The sequence below is a fragment of the Lissotriton helveticus genome, chromosome 11 (genome assembly GCF_964261635.1).
Source record: "Lissotriton helveticus chromosome 11, aLisHel1.1, whole genome shotgun sequence".
In the NCBI taxonomy this organism is placed as follows: domain Eukaryota; kingdom Metazoa; phylum Chordata; class Amphibia; order Caudata; family Salamandridae; genus Lissotriton; species Lissotriton helveticus.
Genome location: NC_136072.1, coordinates 13,631,466 through 13,651,057, shown reverse-complemented (window position 1 = coordinate 13,651,057; position 19,592 = coordinate 13,631,466). Strand labels below are relative to the sequence as shown.

The following is a 19,592-nucleotide window of genomic DNA, read 5'->3' as shown; positions in this document are numbered from 1 at the left end:
ATCTGTGCGGTTTTTGCCACATGATGCACCGCATTGTAAATGCGGCGCGCCATGGGTGGCGGAGCTGTGGCGCACAATAACTGGCGCATTCCTGGGGATGCGCCAGTTATTGTAAATCTGCCCCTATATATTTAGCCAATGAGGGAGCACTTACTGATTAAACAGTAGAAGTACTCCAGTTGAGTAGAGGTATTGCACAAAAAGGTGGCATCTTCGAGACAGCCCTCCTGAAAGTGGTAGAGGAGGCCAGATGCATCTTCGATTCAGGGGGATCGGTCTTACTGATCCTCCTGGATCTAAGCGCTGCATTTGACACGGTGGACCACAAGATCCTAATACAGAGACTGTCTGAACTAGGAGTGAGAAGCACGGCACTAAGTTGGCTCTCCTCCTTCTTAGAAAACCGTAACTTCCAGGTCTGTGAAGGGAACGTCCGTTCAGATACCCTTTCCCTCCAGTGTGGGGTCCCCCAGGGCTCTTCATTGAGCCCTACTCTGTTTAATACATATATGGCCCCCCTGGAAGATGTGGTCACCCCATTTGGGATAAAAGCCGTCACCTACGCTGACGACACCCAAATGATCGTATCTTTTTCACTCGAGGAAGAAAAAATCAAAAACCTTTATGACTGCCTAGAAGGTATACATGCCTGGATGTCCAACTCAAGGCTTAAGCTCAATGGCTCAAAGACCGAGCTTATGCTTCTGGGACACCAACCACCATCCCTCCCCACTGCTATGTGGCCTTCTTGCCTAGGACCCATCCCCCAGCCTAAAACTGAAATCAAAAGTCTAGGCTTCTGGCTGGAACAGAATCTTTCCATGACGACACAAGCCAATAAAACAGCCGGCACCTGTGTTGGTCTACTCCGATCAACTAGGAAGGTTCTTCCACTACTCCCCGTATCCTCCCAAAAAATGCTTATGCAAGGTCTAATACTATCAAGATTAGACTATTGCAATGCCCTTTTTTTAGATGCCCCTGAAGCCACGCTCAATGTCCTGCAGCGAACACAAAATGCAGCTGCACGGATACTTACTGGCACCCCTCGTAGAGTTTCAGCCAAACCTGCTCTTAAGACACTGCACTGGTTGCCGATCCGCGAAAGGGTCAAATTCAAGTCCCTATGTACCACCCATAGAGCCATGCAAAACCAAGGACCCTCAATGCTCAAATCTATGCTCTACCCATACACACCGAACAGACCCTTACGATCAGCGCAAGGCAACCTGGCCAAGGTCCACCGAACTAAAAGAGCTCGTACTGGTGGACGCCGTTTCTCGGTGGTCGCCGCAACCCTCTGGAACTCCCTCCCAATCCAACTCCGGTCTGAAGCTAATCATATGAAATTCTGAAAGCTTCTCAAAACTCACCTCTTCCCACAATAATTTTTCCCTTCCCCCTCAGCTCCTATCCTCAGTTGTATGTCTGCAATCACAGCGCTGGGACGCTTCCGGGCAGCCATGCGCTATACAAATCCCAAATTCATAAAAAAAAAAGACAAACACGCAGGGCGGGATTCATTCTGCCCCCTGTTAGACTCGTTTTTTGTGCCCTTCTGCCCTCTGTTAGACTCGTTTTACCCTTGTTTTTGTGCCCTTCTGCCCTCTGTTAGACTTGTTTTTCTCTTGTTTTTCTGCCCTTCTGCCCCCTGTTAGACTCGTTTTTTGTGCCCTTCTGTCCTCTGTTAGACTCATTTTTCCCTTGTTTTTCTGCCCTTCTGCCCTCTGTTATTCCCTTGTTTTTGTGCCCTTCTGCCTTCTGTTAGACTCGTTTTTAGTGCCCTTCTGCCCTCTGTTAGACTCGTTTTTCCCTTGTATTTCTGCCCTTCTGTCCTCTGCTAGACTGGTTTTTTGTGCCCTTCTGCCCTCTGTTAGACTAGTTTTTCCCTTGTTTTTCTGCCCTTCTGCTCTTTGTTAGACTGCTTTTTGTGCCTTTGTGCCCTCTGCATCACCACATCATCACTCAGCGCTACCCCAGCATCACTCAGCACCACCACATTATCACTCAGCACCACCACATTATCACTCAGCACCACCACAGCACCACTCAGCACCACCACCACCACAACACCACTCAGCACCACCACAGCATCACTCAGCACCACCACAGCATCACTCAGCACCACCACAGCACCAATCAGCACCACCACAGTATCACTCAGCACCACCACAGCACTACTCAGCATCACCACAGCACCACTCAGCACCACTACAGCACCACTCAGCGCCACCCCAGCATCAATCTGCGCAACCATTCAACAACAACTGGTTCAAATATGTTCTCTCAATGTTTCAAACTTTATTACAAATGTCACAAAAATATGTTAATATTTCACTTCTGTTCTTGGATTTTCGTCACAATAAAATACACTGAACATAATCTTCACAAAAGTTATTTACAAAAGTTTAAGCTATTGCCATTATAAATTAAAATCACTTTTATTTAAGTATTAATTATTTTTAAAAAATTAAAAGCCATTGTAATTTGTAATATCAATACAGCTAAGTCACGTATATACAAAACATGTTGCATTACAAATGCTATTGGTGTCACATTTGCGAAAGTTATAACTATTGGCATTGTAAATGACAAAGCTATTAATTTAGCTATTTTCAAAACCAACACATAAATAAAAAAAATTGTCATTTACAAGATCAATAGCTCAAACTTTCCTAATGCGAGACCTATTGCATTGCAAATGCTTGTTTTTATATCTGTCAGTGCTTCCTGTTGAGGTTTAATTTTCGTGACAGGCGCCTCATTGCCTACTTGTAACTATTCTCTGACCCTGCTTTAAGGGTGAGAGCAGGGTCAGAGAATAGCTGCAAGTAGGCAACGAGGCGCCAGGAAGCACTTACAGGCTTACAGCAGCAGGTGCTCAAGTTGAAGTTAATTTCTTTGTAACCCTTTTGTAAAAGGTTACAAAAAATTAGCTTCAACGTTTGCACCTGCTGCTGTAACCCTGTAAGTGCTTGGCTGAAAATTCTTCCCCTCTGATTCGCGGATTTTACAGCGATTTCGCGAGATTCGCAGATCGTTAAATCGCAAAAAATCCACAAATTCCGCAAGCGGAACGAATTTTCAGCCCATGCTTAATAATTAGTGACTGCATGTATAAGTGTTCTATTGTTGAATGGGTAGTTGTGTGGGTAGACTTAGGAATCAGTGAGTGGGTATGTAGTAACTGGTATTGGTGTGTCAATGGTATCAAATATGGTACTATGTATTTTACAGTGAGTGATGAAAGGTTATACTAGTGTATGATGAGGTGTATCAGATTGTCACGTGGATGATGTCATCAGTGATGTGATCAGTGATGTCATTTGAGATGTCATCAGTGATGTCAGTGATCATGTCATGAATGATGTAATATGTGACATCATTAGCAGTGCATTGCGGGGGCGCGAGTTATAGTTAGCAGAACTAACTATAACAGAGGAATTTCTATGGTGTTGTATGAGTGAAATGTTCAGCTAACTATAACACCCCTGAAAACCAATGTTTTTTTCTGTAAATTTCTAAAGTTTTTTTAAATGCTAATTTCTAACTATAACGTCTCTGAAACCTATAGCTTTTCAGTGAATTTCAAAGGTTTTTTAAATTCTAACTTTGTAGTGTAATAGTAGTAATACCTGTGTTTTTGTACTGATTTTCTACAGTTTTTTAATAGTTTATTTATAAATATTTTATTCATCAAATACCATTATATATTTTTCAGAAAATTGCAAAAAAAAGATTTTTTAAATATTCAAACAAATATTGTTTAATTTTTTTGTTTTATTTTTTTATTTTACTATATTTATATTATTTTCTTTTTTCCCAATTTTTTTTAGAGTCGCGCACCCAAAACGTACACATCACGGTGGGTGCGTGGATACTAGCCGCCATTTTAGAAAAGTTGTGAAGGATCCGCGTATGGTGTGCGACGGCTGCGTGTTTTTCAGTTACATCATATACATTTAATATTCGTGATGTGCGCGATTGGTATGCGGCCAGTCCGCGACTCCTGCTCCCATGCATTTGCGACACATGCGCGTTACGGTACGCAAAGCTTTTGCGGTGGCAGGTCCTGCGTCACATCATATACGGGCTGGGGCATGCTGGGTGCACGAATCCCGCAAAAAACTTTTATGTTCTAAAATGATATGCATGTGTCTTTAATATAGATATTAGGGCAAGAGATTATCTAAGATATTCATAAAAATAATATATTTGTACTTATAATAAACGTATATTATTTTTAAATATATTTTCGCGAAGTCGCATCGGGTGCATGCTTCGGGAGCGCAGGGTGCGCGGATCCCATGTGACCTAAAATAAAAGATTTCATTGGTTCATAACATTTCCCACTGTAACTATTGAAGGACCCCACCCATTTTAATCATGCTTGTTGGAGCATCTTTAGAAAGACATCTCTTTTCCTACAAGAACGCTTTTTGCTTGTTTTTTGTGTTTTTCAAAAAACATCAAACAAAATAGCATCTGGACAGCAGCAGGAGGAAGTATCTTCTGGTCCAGCTTTGTTTGATAATTATCCTGAGGCTGAAATGGAGGTGTTGTGTTGTAAATGTTGATTTCCTTCTTTTGGTGTCTCTGGGTTACACAGAGGCTAATTATTGGTATGTGAATGAGGACTTAACAACAATATACTGACAACAGATCATGAGCATTCAGTCAACTTACAATAAAATGTGAGTTTTGCTAGTTCTATTATCTGTTTCTGGCTGGTTGGAAAGGAGGGATGCCATTTCCTTGTGGTCAGCCATGTGATCGAATTTAAAGATGGTGGCAGCAGCATTAGGAAACATTTTGTGCCATCATTGATAAATAAAGGCGTCCTAGTGCACACTGCATGGCACTGGTGGCATGGTGATGATGGTTTTGACTGGTTATGGTGTCATGACATGTCTTCTTTTGGATTGTTTGCACTCTTTTGTCACATATTCTACCTAAATTATGTCTTTACTTCATTGCTAAATTGACCATCTTATTTTTTCGGTATGTTTTTTAGGAAAACAGACTTTTTGGAAATTACCACTTTCTCCTTCAAGATATGGTCATCGCCTTTCCCACTTACTTGACAAGTAAGGCTCAATACCTGTGTGTTGTATTAAATTCAAAAGCATCCACTCAACACAGTGCAGCAACTTGCCTGGAGCATTGCATTATGTGAAATATAATCAATATGCCCCTTTATGTGTTTTCTGTGGATGTTGCAAGATCACATCTCAACTGGGTACTTTTCAATAATAATTCACAATCATCCATTATAAGACACTATCACAAGGTTTAATGAATACGTTTTATATTTAACAACATTTCATTCACTTCTTCACAGGTGACACCAGGGAAGTTGTGTTGACAATGACTGGAAATATATATGCATTCTACAGTGTGCGGCCTGGGGGCCAATTCATTTATTATATCTCATCAAACAATCCCCTTATAAAGAATACACTGTACAAAATGAACACTCCTCCTGCATGATGTTGTCTAACAAACCTCATACATCTATCAAACATTCTGCACATACATATGAACATACATACTTGTACATGTCTATTTATAAAAATCCTCGAAACATCTAAAACACTTTTTTGTTTACCCCCAATCTTCTCTCCCAGGGGGGAGAAAGACCACTAGACACCTGGGTAATTAATTGAAAAAAATAGACTAGGGTTGGTTGGGGTGTGAATCATCTTGGTCTCAGGAATGACTTCACAGTATACAGTCTTTTGCATTCCTGGGTGGCAGACTGCTGGATTAACCCCAGTCTGTCATGTTTTGGGGGGCATAAAGTACACTAAACACCATGGATTGACACTTATTCAAAATGTTAAAAACAATGATGGGAGCCTGCATCTCCTAGCACAATAGATGTATTTATTTATTTACAGAATGAGTTTGGGGTTGTCCCCTCATGGTACGTGACTGTACAGTCCACCCCTAAAGCACATGCAGACTCTCCTTCTCCTGGAGGTCATAGAGTTGGTGCACAGTTGGTTCCTGAGTGTGTCCCTTGGGCCAGTTGGCCTCCAGTGACAAACAAAGCTGGGGTTTCAACATGTTCCCATATGTGCTCTCTTAGCACTAGCATTAAATATCACAGTTCACTCCAGCAGTGAGGACTGGGGTCTTTTTCCTATCCAGTGCACTATGGAAAGTGCATGGTATGTCAAATTCAGGATCATATTTCTTTTTAAAAGTAGTGGGGGTTGGTTGAGCCACATTTCCCACTTCTGGAGCCCAAACAGTCATCTGCCACCTGGGGCTAGAATCTAAATATTGTAGCCATAAAATAGAACAAGCAATAGAACTTTGGATTCTTCTGGGCATAGTTTTGATATATAAGTTGACAGAGAGGCAGCAACTCGTCTCATTCTGCCACTCTGGGGCAACATAAAGACTAACTGGTGTCTGGGGATAGACCCCAAGTTCAAGACAAACTGACATCCCCCACTTTTTTTAAAGCAATTCCTGGTGCCTAGGATCTGCAGTTCAGTTCCAGGATGAGCAACACTTGCACCCCATTCTGTTTTTAACTTTTTTCCCTGATAGACTGGTAGGCCTCCTGGCCACACCTGAGGAAGGGCAGATAGTGGGTAAAAGCCCTAATCTGCCGACACAGAGGAGCTAAAACCTACCAAACTACATGTAAAAAGTATGCAAAAAGTATTAGGGTAGAGCACCGGAGCATGTGGCACAGACAGTATTTTTTGTCCTAGGGTGAACACGTAATAGTAGTTTACTCCTTCTATGCCAGCCAATATGTCAACAATACTGCCAAAGAAATCAATATTTCCTTTCACTTGCAATGGGGAATGGCTACAGTATTCAGGCAGTGGGTCAGCTGGCACCTGGGAAATCCTACTAAGCATGGGCATTTCCAAAAACCAGCAACACAGGGTGGTGTGACTTGTTTTAATGTGTTCTGGCCCAGCATGCCCTGCAAACCTCAGAAACATGCCAAATGCACCCTATTGTCCCTCTCTTTTCAGGGAGATCTCTGCAGCAGTTTGGCCTGGGTCTCAACACCCTGCGGTCTTACACCTGTCCTAACTGAAATTCCTGCACCTTGTGTTTATGGATCTCATACACATCATAGAAAAAGACCAAAACTGTAACCATATGAACCCCTCAATAACAAAACATTGCTCACCCACACAAGCAGGCTACGGATTTATCAGGAGACGGGTGTGGTCACGAGTAGTAGGGCATTTGTTTCTCACTGCAAATTCCAAAACTTTCCCAAAAGAAATGTGAAACAAAACTGTAATTTTATCCAAAATGTGATATTTATGGGACAGTCTGGGTGTCAACAAGTGGAGAGATCCATATAACAAACACAAATTTAGGGTTACTGTTCCTGGAGAGGGAGAGAATGCATAGGCAGGTTGTATGAGACTGAAGCAAGGACACGGGGGCAGTCAGCAAGACTGTCTCATGTTGCCCTCATATAACCCCAGGGGTATGTCTTACTTCATCATAGGGTATTTGCACCTCATTGGGCTGGCGCTGCAATGCCCAACGGGTCCCCCAAAGGGTCACTTTAACACTGATTTTATTGAAATGACATGTGATGAGTGTAAGGTAGAGTATAAGTAGGGTGTTTTTTTGAGTATAAAGAAGTGAGTTGAAACTGAAGAGGAAGGTCTCTAACTATTCTTTAATAACTGGACAGCCATGTCAGATTAAAACCCTTTATAGGTAAATGCTACCAATGGGGTCATAATGTACCCCAGTAGTCTGGACACTATGATGGGATCAGAAAGTACCCTAGTAGTTACATGTGAGTACCCTCCCTAAGGCCTCACTCTGAATCATCAGTAGTGAGTACCCACCCTATGGTCTCACTCTGAATCTTCAGTATTGAGTACCCCCCCTATGGTCTCACTCTGAATCATCAGTCAACATGTTCAGTGTCCAGTGGTCAGATCTACCATTGGCCTCTGCATTCCCAAGAGAACGAGGGTAGGTGCGACTGCACTCAACTTACCTCTAGCACAACAGAGCCCAACACATCTGCTAAATCCCAGGAGTTACCTAGATCTGGAATTTTAGGTTCGATAGTTAACCTCAGTAAAGTAGGTATCACTTATGGGGCACCACCTTTTGAGACACTTGTTGGGTTGAATAATTGCTCCTTTTCCTGTCCTTACGAAGAGCCATGTATTTTCCTGACCACTAGGGGCACAAAACATGTTGACTGACGATTCAAAGTGAGACCGTAGGGAGGGTACTCACAACTGACGATTCAGAGTGAGAGCTATGGAAGGTACTCAAATGTAACTACTAGGGTACTTTATGACCCCGTTGGTAGCATTTACCTATAAAGCCTTTCAATCTGACACAGCGGTCCAGTTATTAAAGAATAGTTGGAGACCTCCCTCATCAGTTTTAACTCACATCTTTACATTTAAGAAACCACCCCACTTATACTCTACCTTGCACTCAACATACAGAATTTCAATAAATGATCTCCATTAAAATGACCCTTTGGGGAAACCATTGGGCATTGCAGCGCCGGCCCAACAATGAGCAAATGCCATATGACGAAGCATGACAACCCCTGGGGATGTGTGAGGGCAACAAGAAACAGTTTTGCCGACTGCCCCTTAGTCCTTGTTCCCGACTAATACAAGCTGCCTATTTATTCTCTCCCTTTCCAGGAACAGTAGCCCTAAATTTATGTTTGTGGTATAAGCTAAGGAGCCCAGGCACTGGACCTTTAATTCAACTCCCAGTCCCCCCTTCCTCTACTCAGGAACTGTTTGAGGCAGGATCCATGTAAGCCACACCATCCTGGACCTATCTGGGTTTCTATTTTACAAAAATATCATTGATGGTCAACCTTGGGCTCAAATACTGCAGCTACCCACATTGCTGTTAAGAATATCATTCCAAAGGATAAAACTTGATGTCTCCATTTAACATTTGGGAGGCATTCATGTCGATGGTGTTTGGCCAAGTACACAAATAGGTTTACCAGTGTTATCTGGAGATCCCCCAGATTACAGTGCTTTCCCTCTTGGAAAGGTGGAAAATAGATAAATTACCCAACATAGAGGGCCCGATTCACAGAACTAACTTAAGACAAAATCCTAAACTTACTACTTTTGGTATTCACAGAAGTTAGGATTTTGTCTTAAGTTTGTCTTAAGACAAACTTAAGACAGACTTAAGACAGACTTAAGTTATGATTTTGTCTTAAGTCTGTCTTAAGTCTGTCTTAAGACAAACTTAAGACAAAATCCTAACTTCTGTGAATACCAAAAGTAGTACGTTTAGGATTTTGTCTTAAGTTAGTTCTGTGAATCGGTCCCTTAGTGTCTATGAAACATTTTTTTAAGAAATGTCGGTTGGATCCATGAAAGCCATAACATCTTGGATTACACTGCGTGTCTATTTATTTGAAATGCGGTTGGCAAGATTCCTTGGCAGCTTCATGTTCTGAGAAACAAATACTACAGATACTCACAGCTCCATTATGAGAGAAGTCCAAAGAAACATCCTGATGCCTCCATATCCCATTTTTTTTTTTTGCAGGTACTGGTGGTTGACATGTGTCATGCATGTACCACTTTGAGGGGTGTAAACGTGATGCAAGCCTCCCATAAATATGCCCCTAAGTGTCTTTAGCTCGACAACATTCCCTACAGGACAAAGTATCTTTATCTCAAGCTTGCCTTATTCTCTATGAGATATTTAATGTAGGTGACACGTTTATTTCAGTGTTACAAAATCTAGTACCTGCCACTTTCATTAAAGATTTAAAGGATGAGAAATGTACCCAAAGACTTGAAAATTGAGACCGTTCGAGATCTCCTAAACAATTTGAAAATTCAAAGGAGACAGGTGGCGGTCCATATTAATAAATTTCTATTATTAAGAGTCTATCAATGATTTTAAAGACATTGGTGTTCCATTAATTAAGGAGGCTAGTTTAGTAGACAGTAGAAATAGTTTATGGCCACTTTACAGTGTCAACACAACACTATAAGTAGTATTCTTACTCTCATTACTGCAAGCGCTTTCACCTATGGACACCCACAAACCCACTGATCCTGATACACTCACACACCAACACTCATCTGATGATGTTCACTCTTGTCATGGATAGCCAATCAATCAATCAATCAAATAAATTTGTAGAGCCCGCTACTCACCCGTTAGGGTCTCAAGGCGCTGGGAGGAGGGGGAGCCACTACTGCTCAAACAGCCAGGTCTTGAGTTGTTTCCTGAATGAGGGATGGTCCTGTGTCAGCCGTAGGTGGGTGGGGAGGAAGTTCCATGTCTTGGCCGCCAGGTAGGAGATGGATCTTCCTCCGGCGGTGGCTCTGCGAATTCTTGGGACGGTGGCGAGGGCGAGGCTGGCGGATTGGAGCTGGCGGGTGGGTGTGTAGAATGTGAGACGGCTGTTGAGGTATTTTGGGCCCATGTCGTGGAAAACCTTGTGCGCGTGGGTGAGGAGTCTGAACGTGATCCTCTTGCTGACGGGTAGCCAGTGCAGGTCTCTCAGATGGGCAGAGATGTGACTGTGACGGGGATGTCCAGGATGAGTCATGCAGAAGCGTTCTGTATGCGCTAGAGTCTTTTCTGGAGTTTGGCTGTGGTTCCCGTGTAGAGGGTGTTCCCGTAGTCCAGTACTTTTCAGATATTCAGTGGAGTTGGGATATGTTGTTTGGCATCACCTGTCACTTCGTTCATTTCATCTATGAGGGCAGGATTTGCAATGCAGGACTTTTTAACAAGAATATCCATTTATGAGACAGCACCATAACTGTGAATACTAATGTTCAACTAAACGTCATTGGCATATAAACACATGCATGTTTTACTTGCCTTTCAGTAACTTTAAACAGAGCATCCCCAGAGCTATCTCCCATCAGACCTATGAGGCACCTGGTGTCCCTTCCTGTTGTGATCTCCACTGTGGTTAATTCTCTTTGCAACCTGATCGCTGTGGTATGTGCCTATGTCCTGGTCCGGAAACAGTCATGGTACAGCAGCACTGATGTCTTCAGGTATATTTATTTTTAGATTATCTGTGTGGCATTCTTAAAAAATAACTCCTTAATGTGAAACCACCTTCTGAACACCCACAATCACCTCATGTACACACCGCTCAATGTGCATCTACCACCTGGTAGCTCTACATCACCTCATATACACTTCCACTTAATGTGCACCTACCGCTTGTAGTTGTGCATCTCCTCATATACAGTGCTAGTCATTGTGCACCTAAAACCTGGTAGTTATGCATCCCCTCATACACACTCCCATGAAAGGTGTACCTTCTGCCTGTAGTTCTGTGTCACCTCATATATACTTCGACTTAATGTGTACACACCACCTGGTAGTTCTGCATCACATCATATATGCTCCCACTTAATGTATACACACCACCTGGTAGCTCTGCATCACCTCATATACACTCCAAATCAATGTGCACCGACCAACTGGTAGTTCTGCATCTCCTCATATACACTCACACTCAATGTGCACACACTACCTGGTGGTTCTGCCAGTCCTCATACACACTCCCACTCAATGTGTAGACCTCGTCTGGTAGTTCTGCATCATCTCATACACATTCTCACTTTATGTGTACAGATCACCTGTTAGTTCTGCATCTGCTCATATACACTCCCACTCAATGTGTACACACCACCTGGTAGTTCTGCATGTCCTCATGTACACTCCCACTAAATGTGTACACCCGTCTGGTAGTTCTGCATCACCTAATATACACTCCCACTCAATGTGTGCACACCACTTGGTAGTTCTGCATGTCCTCATACACACTCCCACTCAATGTGTACACCCCGCTTGGTAGTTCTGCATGTCCTCATATACATTCCCACGCAATGTGTACACCCCGCCTGGTAGTTGTGCATCACCTCATAAATACTCCCACTCAATGTGTACACACCGCCTGGTAGTTGTGCATTACATCATATACAATCCCACTTAATTAATACATCCCCCTGGTAGTTCGGCATCACATAATATACATTCTGATTCAATGTGTACACCCTGCCTGGTAGTTCTGCAGCACCTCATATACACTCCCACTCAATGTGTACACCCTGTCTGGTAGTTCTTCATCACCTCATATGCACTCCCACTCAATGTGTACACCCCACCTGGTATTTCTGCATCACATTATATACACTCCCACTCAATGTGTACAAACCACCTGGTAGTTCTGCATCTCCTGATATACACTCCCAATCAAAGTGCACTTACCAACTGGTAGTTTTGCATCACCTCATATATACTCCCACTCAATGTGTACACCCTGTCTGGTAGTTATGCATCACTTCATATACACTCCCATTCAATGTGTATACCCCCCCCTGGTAGTTCTGCATCACCTCCTATACTCTCCCACTCAATGTGTACACACCACCTGGTAGTTTTGCATCACTTCATATACACTCCCACTCAATGTGTACACCCTGTCTGGTAGTTATGCATCACTTCATATACACTCCCATTCAATGTGTACACCCCACCTGGTAGTTTTGCATCACTTCATATACACTCCCACTCAATGGTTACACCCCGTCTGGTATTTATGCATCACTTCATTTACACTCCCAATCAATGCGCACACACCACCTGATAGTTTTGCATCACCTCATATATACTCCCACTCAATGTGTACACCCCGTCTGGTAGTTATGCATCACTTCATATACACTCCCATTCAATGTGTACACCCTCCCTGGTAGTTCTGCATCACCTCATATACACCCCCAATCAATGCGCACACACCACCTGGCAGTTCTGCATGTCCTCATATACACTCCCACTCAATGTGTATATACCACCTGGTAGTTCTGCATCACCTCATATACACTCCCACTCAATGTGTACACACCACCTGGTAGTTCTGCATGTCCTCATATACACTCCCACTCAATGTGTACACACCACCTGGTAGTTCTGCATCACCTGATGTACACTCCCACTCAATGTGTACACCCCACCTGGTAGTTCTGCATGTCCTCATATACACTCCCACTCAATGTGTACACCCTGTCTGGTAGATCTGCATCACCTGATATACACTCCCTCTCTATGTGTACACCCCACCTGGTAGTTCTGCATCAACCAGTGATTAGTTTGTAAAACACTAAGTGCCAGGGCCTTTGATATGAGGCCACTGCAGCTTGCACCACTCATTGTTCTTGGTAGGGCTACCAACAACAGTACAAACACAAGTGTTAACCATTACACTCCAACAAGCTTCAGACTACTACAGGGCCCCAAAGCTTCAAGAATGACATGGGAGGCAGCTACTAGTCATTTTAAATGGAGGATGAATTAATACACAGCTGTTGTTGTACTCAACAATATAAATTAGACAAGCAGCACCACCATATGGTAGACTGTTATAAGTGCCAGTGTTAACAGTTATGTGCCGGTGCTGGGCACTGGAAAACACCAGCTCAAATTAAGAACTGTGCATCACCTCATGAGCTTTCCTACTGGATGTGAACACGCCTGCTGGCGGCCATTCATCACCTCATTCACACCTATGTGGAATGTGCACCCGCCCAGGCTAATCTTCATTTATACCGGCATAATATTGTGTCGTTTCCAGCACTTCACTTTACAATTGTTACATGAAATGCTTAGAATATGCAGTTAGGCTCATCGCCTGGTTGCACTTCGTTCTGGTAAAGTTCCTACAGCGGGTGCACAGGAAGAGCATAAACAAACCAAATGTAAGCGTATGTTGTGTGTGTTATGTGCAATGTTGTGTTTTTTAAGCCCAAAATGTGTTTGTGTGCACAAAATGGAAAAAAGGATGCATTTCATGCTAAAACATTATGCAAAATACCAAATCCGGCATTTTGCATAATAATGAGTAATTTTGACAAAATTGTTTGCTCATTCCATGCATGTTCCACAAAGGAAATGAAGTGGATATCACCCAGACTTGGTGTGCACATATCAGGTGTTCTTTCTTCACCTCACTCACACTTACGTGTGGTGTGGACACACCTCCTGATGTTCATTCATCAATGCATTCACAGGTCTGGGTCCTTTGTCTGCACCTCCTGGAGGTCAATCACTTCCATATTCACAATCCTGATAAATGTGTACACACTGCCCGGCAGTCCAGCATCACTTCATTCACAATCATACTTGGTGTGTACCAACCTCATGGTGGCCATTCATTCCCTCATTCACATATATGGGGTGGGCACACACCTGCTGGTGGCCATTCCCCAGCTGGTTCACACTGTTGTGTAGTGTGCATGCACCTCCCGGTGTCAACACCACATTCACACTTCTGTATGGTTTACACACACCCCTGGTAGTAATTTAGTACCACATTCACACTCAGGAACGCTGCCAGTGCCGGCCAATATCTACGAGGCCAAGCAGAGCCACTTTGCGTGGCTTGTCATGGCCTCGTGCATATGGTGTAAGTCAATTAACATAAGAATGGGACCCCCTCTCTATTTACTTCAATGGTCAGGGAAAGAGAGGAAAGACAAAAAACACAATAAGAAATATTCCCCCACGACCTCTACAGTTCTGGCGGTAACAACTCCAATACTTTAACTGTTATACTTTAACACATAGTGACAACATCAATTTTTTTTTTTTTTTTTTGGTTTATAGTTTTATTATTTTTTTAGTTATATTTTATAGAACAAAATTATCACTTATCAATTTATCATTTCAATTTGTACATTCACAAAAGCTCATTTCATAAAACACATAGTACTACATTAAAGACAATAAAAAACATAACCATTCCATGCAGAGAAAACAATGTGAAAATAGACCATTCTTACAATTGCATACACCAAACTCTCATCATACATACTACATTCACTCCTTATTCTGCGTCTGAGGGATCGCAGATTGAAGTGCGAGTTTATACGCAAGGTCGACGCGTTTCGGTGGTATAAAACCACCTTCCTCAGGACCTTTCTTGCAGAATACTCAAATATTCAAAAAGATGCTTTATAACCCCTGCATGGTCGGGTATCTTAGATTTTTTGGTGGACTGGAACCCTGCTTCGTTCACAAATTCAAACCTTCTCAGATTTAACTTTGGGGAATTCCAAATATGTCAGTTAGCTATTCTTCGGGCGATTACTGATACGAGGGTTTTGTGTGGATATATTATCTTCCTTCAATAAAGTAAGGGTTTATCTTCCTTGGGTTCTTTAAAACCCTCCATGAGAGGGACTTCTGCTGTCGGATAGTTTGATAGAAATAAATCACATCCGCCTCCCGTAATATTTTGTTGCGAAGTAGTTTATCGTGAGTTTATCATCTTCACAATAGATTTTGTACGTCTCCCGTCAGTATACCTTCGTAACGCCCTGTTAGCCTGAGGCTAACAGGGCGTTACGAAGGTATACTGACGGGAGAAGTCCGCCCTGTTAGCCTGAGGCTAACAGGGCGTTACGAAGGTATACTGACGGGAGACGTACAAAATCTATTGTGAAGATGATAAACTCACGATAAACTACTTCGCAACAAAATATTACGGGAGGCGGATGTGATTTATTTCTATCAAACTATCCGACAGCAGAAGTCCCTCTCATGGAGGGTTTTAAAGAACCCAAGGAAGATAAACCCTTACTTTATTGAAGGAAGATAATATATCCACACAAAACCCTCGTATCAGTAATCGCCCGAAGAATAGCTAACTGACATATTTGGATATATATATTGTTCTGCATTCTGTCCATCAATTGTTGTTTTGTACAGGCTACAGACCAATGGGATTGAAAATAAGGGATGCAGGCATGACATGAGGTTGGTGCAGATCAAGCAGCATGGGAGGGAGAGTGAAACTTATCATGTGAAGGGTAGCACTGAGGTCCTGCCACTTTAAGAACAGTGAGTAGGAGTGAGAATGAAGTAATGCAGGAGACTGATGAGCTGAAATGTTGACCAAAATGAGTGCAAAATGAGGATATGCAGGGCCAGCATGAGGTGGGTTCACATGAGGAAGCTGATTATGATTCTGCAAGACAACCGAGTCATCAGTAAGCACTGAAGGCCTCATTTATGGGTGTCTGATGAAGGGCTGTGCGGCAAGTCGCCTTGCAGCCCCGCCCTGTTCAAAAGGAAAGGCAGGAATGCCCCATACTTATTAAATACAGTGCCTTCCTGTCCTTTCCCCGTGTGCCGGTGCGAACTTGGCAGCCACAGGCACCCTTGTGTTGTTGGCAGGATTGTTTTTGTGCAGTGAGGAACACCTGCCTGCACGAAAACAATAAATAGAGGAAAGAACGAGGAGAAACACACATATTTCTCCTTATTATGCCTGCCCTGGGGTGGCTGAGGCTAACAGGGCGTTACGAAGGTATACTGACGGGAGACGTACAAAATCTATTGTGAAGATGATAAACTCACGATAAACTACTTCGCAACAAAATATTACGGGAGGCGGATGTGATTTATTTCTATCAAACTATCCGACAGCAGAAGTCCCTCTCATGGAGGGTTTTAAAGAACCCAAGGAAGATAAACCCTTACTTTATTGAAGGAAGATAATATATCCACACAAAACCCTCGTATCAGTAATCGCCCGAAGAATAGCTAACTGACATATTTGGAATTCCCCAAAGTTAAATCTGAGAAGGTTTGAATTTGTGAACGAAGCAGGGTTCCAGTCCACCAAAAAATCTAAGATACCCGACCATGCAGGGGTTATAAAGCATCTTTTTGAATATTTGAGTATTCTGCAAGAAAGGTCCTGAGGAAGGTGGTTTTATACCACCGAAACGCGTCGACCTTGCGTATAAACTCGCACTTCAATCTGCGATCCCTCAGACGCAGAATAAGGAGTGAATGTAGTATGTATGATGAGAGTTTGGTGTATGCAATCGTAAGAATGGTCTATTTTCACATTGTTTTCTCTGCATGGAATGGTTATGTTTTTTATTGTCTTTAATGTAGTACTATGTGTTTTATGAAATGAGCTTTTGTGAATGTACAAATTGAAATGATAAATTGATAAGTGATAATTTTGTACTATAAAATATAACTAAAAAAATAATAAAACTATAAACCAAAAAAAAAAAATTGATGTTGTCACTATGGCCCACATGCATCATTGTGTCTTTTTGCATTTCTTAATTTGCGAAAAATAAGGAATCGCAAATTAAGAAATGCAAAATGATATGCATCAATATTTTCGGTATTCTTTTGGGATTCGGTAAAAATCGCAATTTTTACTGAATCCCAAAGAAATACCGATTTCTTAACTTAATTTTCGCAATTCCCATTGATTCCTATGGGCCAAAAGGCCCATAAGAGTCAATGGAAATTGCGAGTGGCACTTAGAAAATTTCATGGGTGCATGGCCCCCATGCACCCCTGAAATGTATTTTTCGCATCATGTTGCACACACACATGTCCTAAGGACATGTGTGTCCGTAACATGAATGTTGAAAAAAAAACATTTTACACATTTTACACACTTTTTCCAAATTTACCGAGTGGTTCAACCACTCGGTAAATTTGGCACCCTATTTGCGAATTTTCACTTTTTAAAAAAATGATGCATTGCTTTTAAGAAATCGCACATCTGCGACTTCTTAAAAGCACCCGCAATTTTAGAATTCGCACACATGTTACGAATTCTAAAATTGCTTCATGCATCCCAAAAAGCACTTTTGCATTCGCAAACGGCCGATTTTAAGGAATCGCACCGTTTGCGAATACAAAAATGGTTGATGCATGTGGGCCTATGTGTTAAAGTATAACAGTTAAAGTATTGGAGTTGTTACCGCCAGAACTGTAGAGGTCGTGGGGGAATATTTCTTATTATGGTGTAAGTCAAACCAGTGCACGTTGCTGCGTTGCCTTACACTGCGTCAGGGAGGCATTCCATGGGCACTGCGGTGGGTGCTCCCACGCAATACCCCTGGGTTTGGACGGTTCCCGAGATTCACAAGGATCTGTAAACCTGGGAATGCATCAAACTGTACGCCACCCCAGGGCAGGCATAATAAGGAGAAATATGTGTGTTTCTCCTCGTTCTTTCCTCTATTTATTGTTTTCGTGCAGGCAGGTGTTCCTCACTGCACAAAAACAATCCTGCCAACAACACAAGGGTGCCTGTGGCTGCCAAGTTCGCACCGGCACAGGGGGAAAGGACAGGAAGGCACTGTATTTAATAAGTATGGGGCATTCCTGCCTTTCCTTTTGAACAGGGCGGGGCTGCAAGGCGACTTGCCGCACAGCCCTTCATCAGACACCCATAAATGAGGCCTTCAGTGCTTACTGATGACTCGGTTGTCTTGCAGAATCAAAATCAGCTTCCTCATGTGAACCCACCTCATGCTGGCCCTGCATATCCTCATTTTGCACTCATTTTGGTCAACATTTCAGCTCATCAGTCTCCTGCATTACTTCATTCTCACTCCTACTCACTGTTCTTAAAGTGGCAGGACCTCAGTGCTACCCTTCACATGATAAGTTTCACTCTCCCTACCATGCTGCTTGATCTGCACCAACCTCTTGTCATGCCTGCATCCCTTATTTTCAATCCCATTGGTCTGTAGCCTGTACAAAACAACAATTGATGGACAGAATGCAGAACAATGTTATACATTCACCCCAGTACAGAGATCTGGGCCTAAACCCATCGTTTGTTTGCCCACCATGCCATCCCAGTTTGGACCCAGCCATATGCAAATCAGTCTTGACCCTGCGCCCAATGGGAGCAGTCCAGCCCGAACTGCCAGGCCAGGTCCTCCCTGGACTGGAAACAAGCATCCTAGGACCGGTTTCGGGGTTTCACCCTTCATCAGCCAGGCTAGCTTGAATCCAGTGGTATGGTGAGCACGGCACCCATGTCTGGGCATACCCCTCCCACTCGGGGTTACAAATGCAAAAAGAACAATTGATGGACAGAATGCAGAACAATGTCAAACACTCACCCCAGTACAGAGATCTGGGCCTAAATCCATCGTTTTTTTTTGCTCACCATGCCATTCCAGTTTGGCCCCAGCCATATGCAAATCAGTCTCGACCCTGCGCCCAATGGGAACAGTCCAGCCCAAAATGCTAGGCCAGGTCCTCCGTGGACTGGATCAAGCATCCTAGGACCGGTTTCTGACTGGAAATGGCATCCCAATGGACATCTTTCCCACTCGCTTCCATGTTTTGTTCACCCCTTGCCCACAACACCACCATCCTCAGCGTGCGTACACATCATAGCAGCTGTTAACTCTTTCTATACACTGTTACTTAGTTTGTAGTTCTACATCATGTCATTAGAACTGAATACAGTCTTTCTATAGATCGTTGAATGAACCTTAACTACGGAGAACTAAGCGGAGGAAAGGATCTTCTCCCTTCCACGGACCTGCTCTGCCCCGCTTGCCAAAACTCCTGAAAACTGTTTGCCGGACCCGCTCCGCGGGTCCAGCTTCACAGGGCACCTAGCAGGGGCTGCGGCGGCTCAACAGGGCTGCGAGCGTGACGGCAGGGACTCCATTGACCAGGAGTCCCTGCGAGGCCAATTCCTGACACCTGGCCCGCTCTCGCCGGAAGCCACGCCCACAGCGCACCGGACCAGTGAAAATCAGCCCTTC

The 19,592-nt window shown here is 43.2% G+C and overlaps 1 protein-coding gene across 1 annotated transcript in view; it reads left to right on the top strand.

The window, feature by feature from the left end:
- The window catches only part of LOC144792100 (putative cation-transporting ATPase 13A4), a 307,439-nt gene that overhangs the window by 243,564 nt on the left and 44,283 nt on the right, over window positions 1–19,592 (top strand). Inside the window, exons 25-26 of the mRNA XM_078666970.1 lie at window positions 5,015–5,087; window positions 10,853–11,027. Coding sequence (XP_078523096.1) covers window positions 5,015–5,087; window positions 10,853–11,027 — 248 coding nt within the window. The remainder of the gene's footprint in view (window positions 1–5,014; window positions 5,088–10,852; window positions 11,028–19,592) is intronic.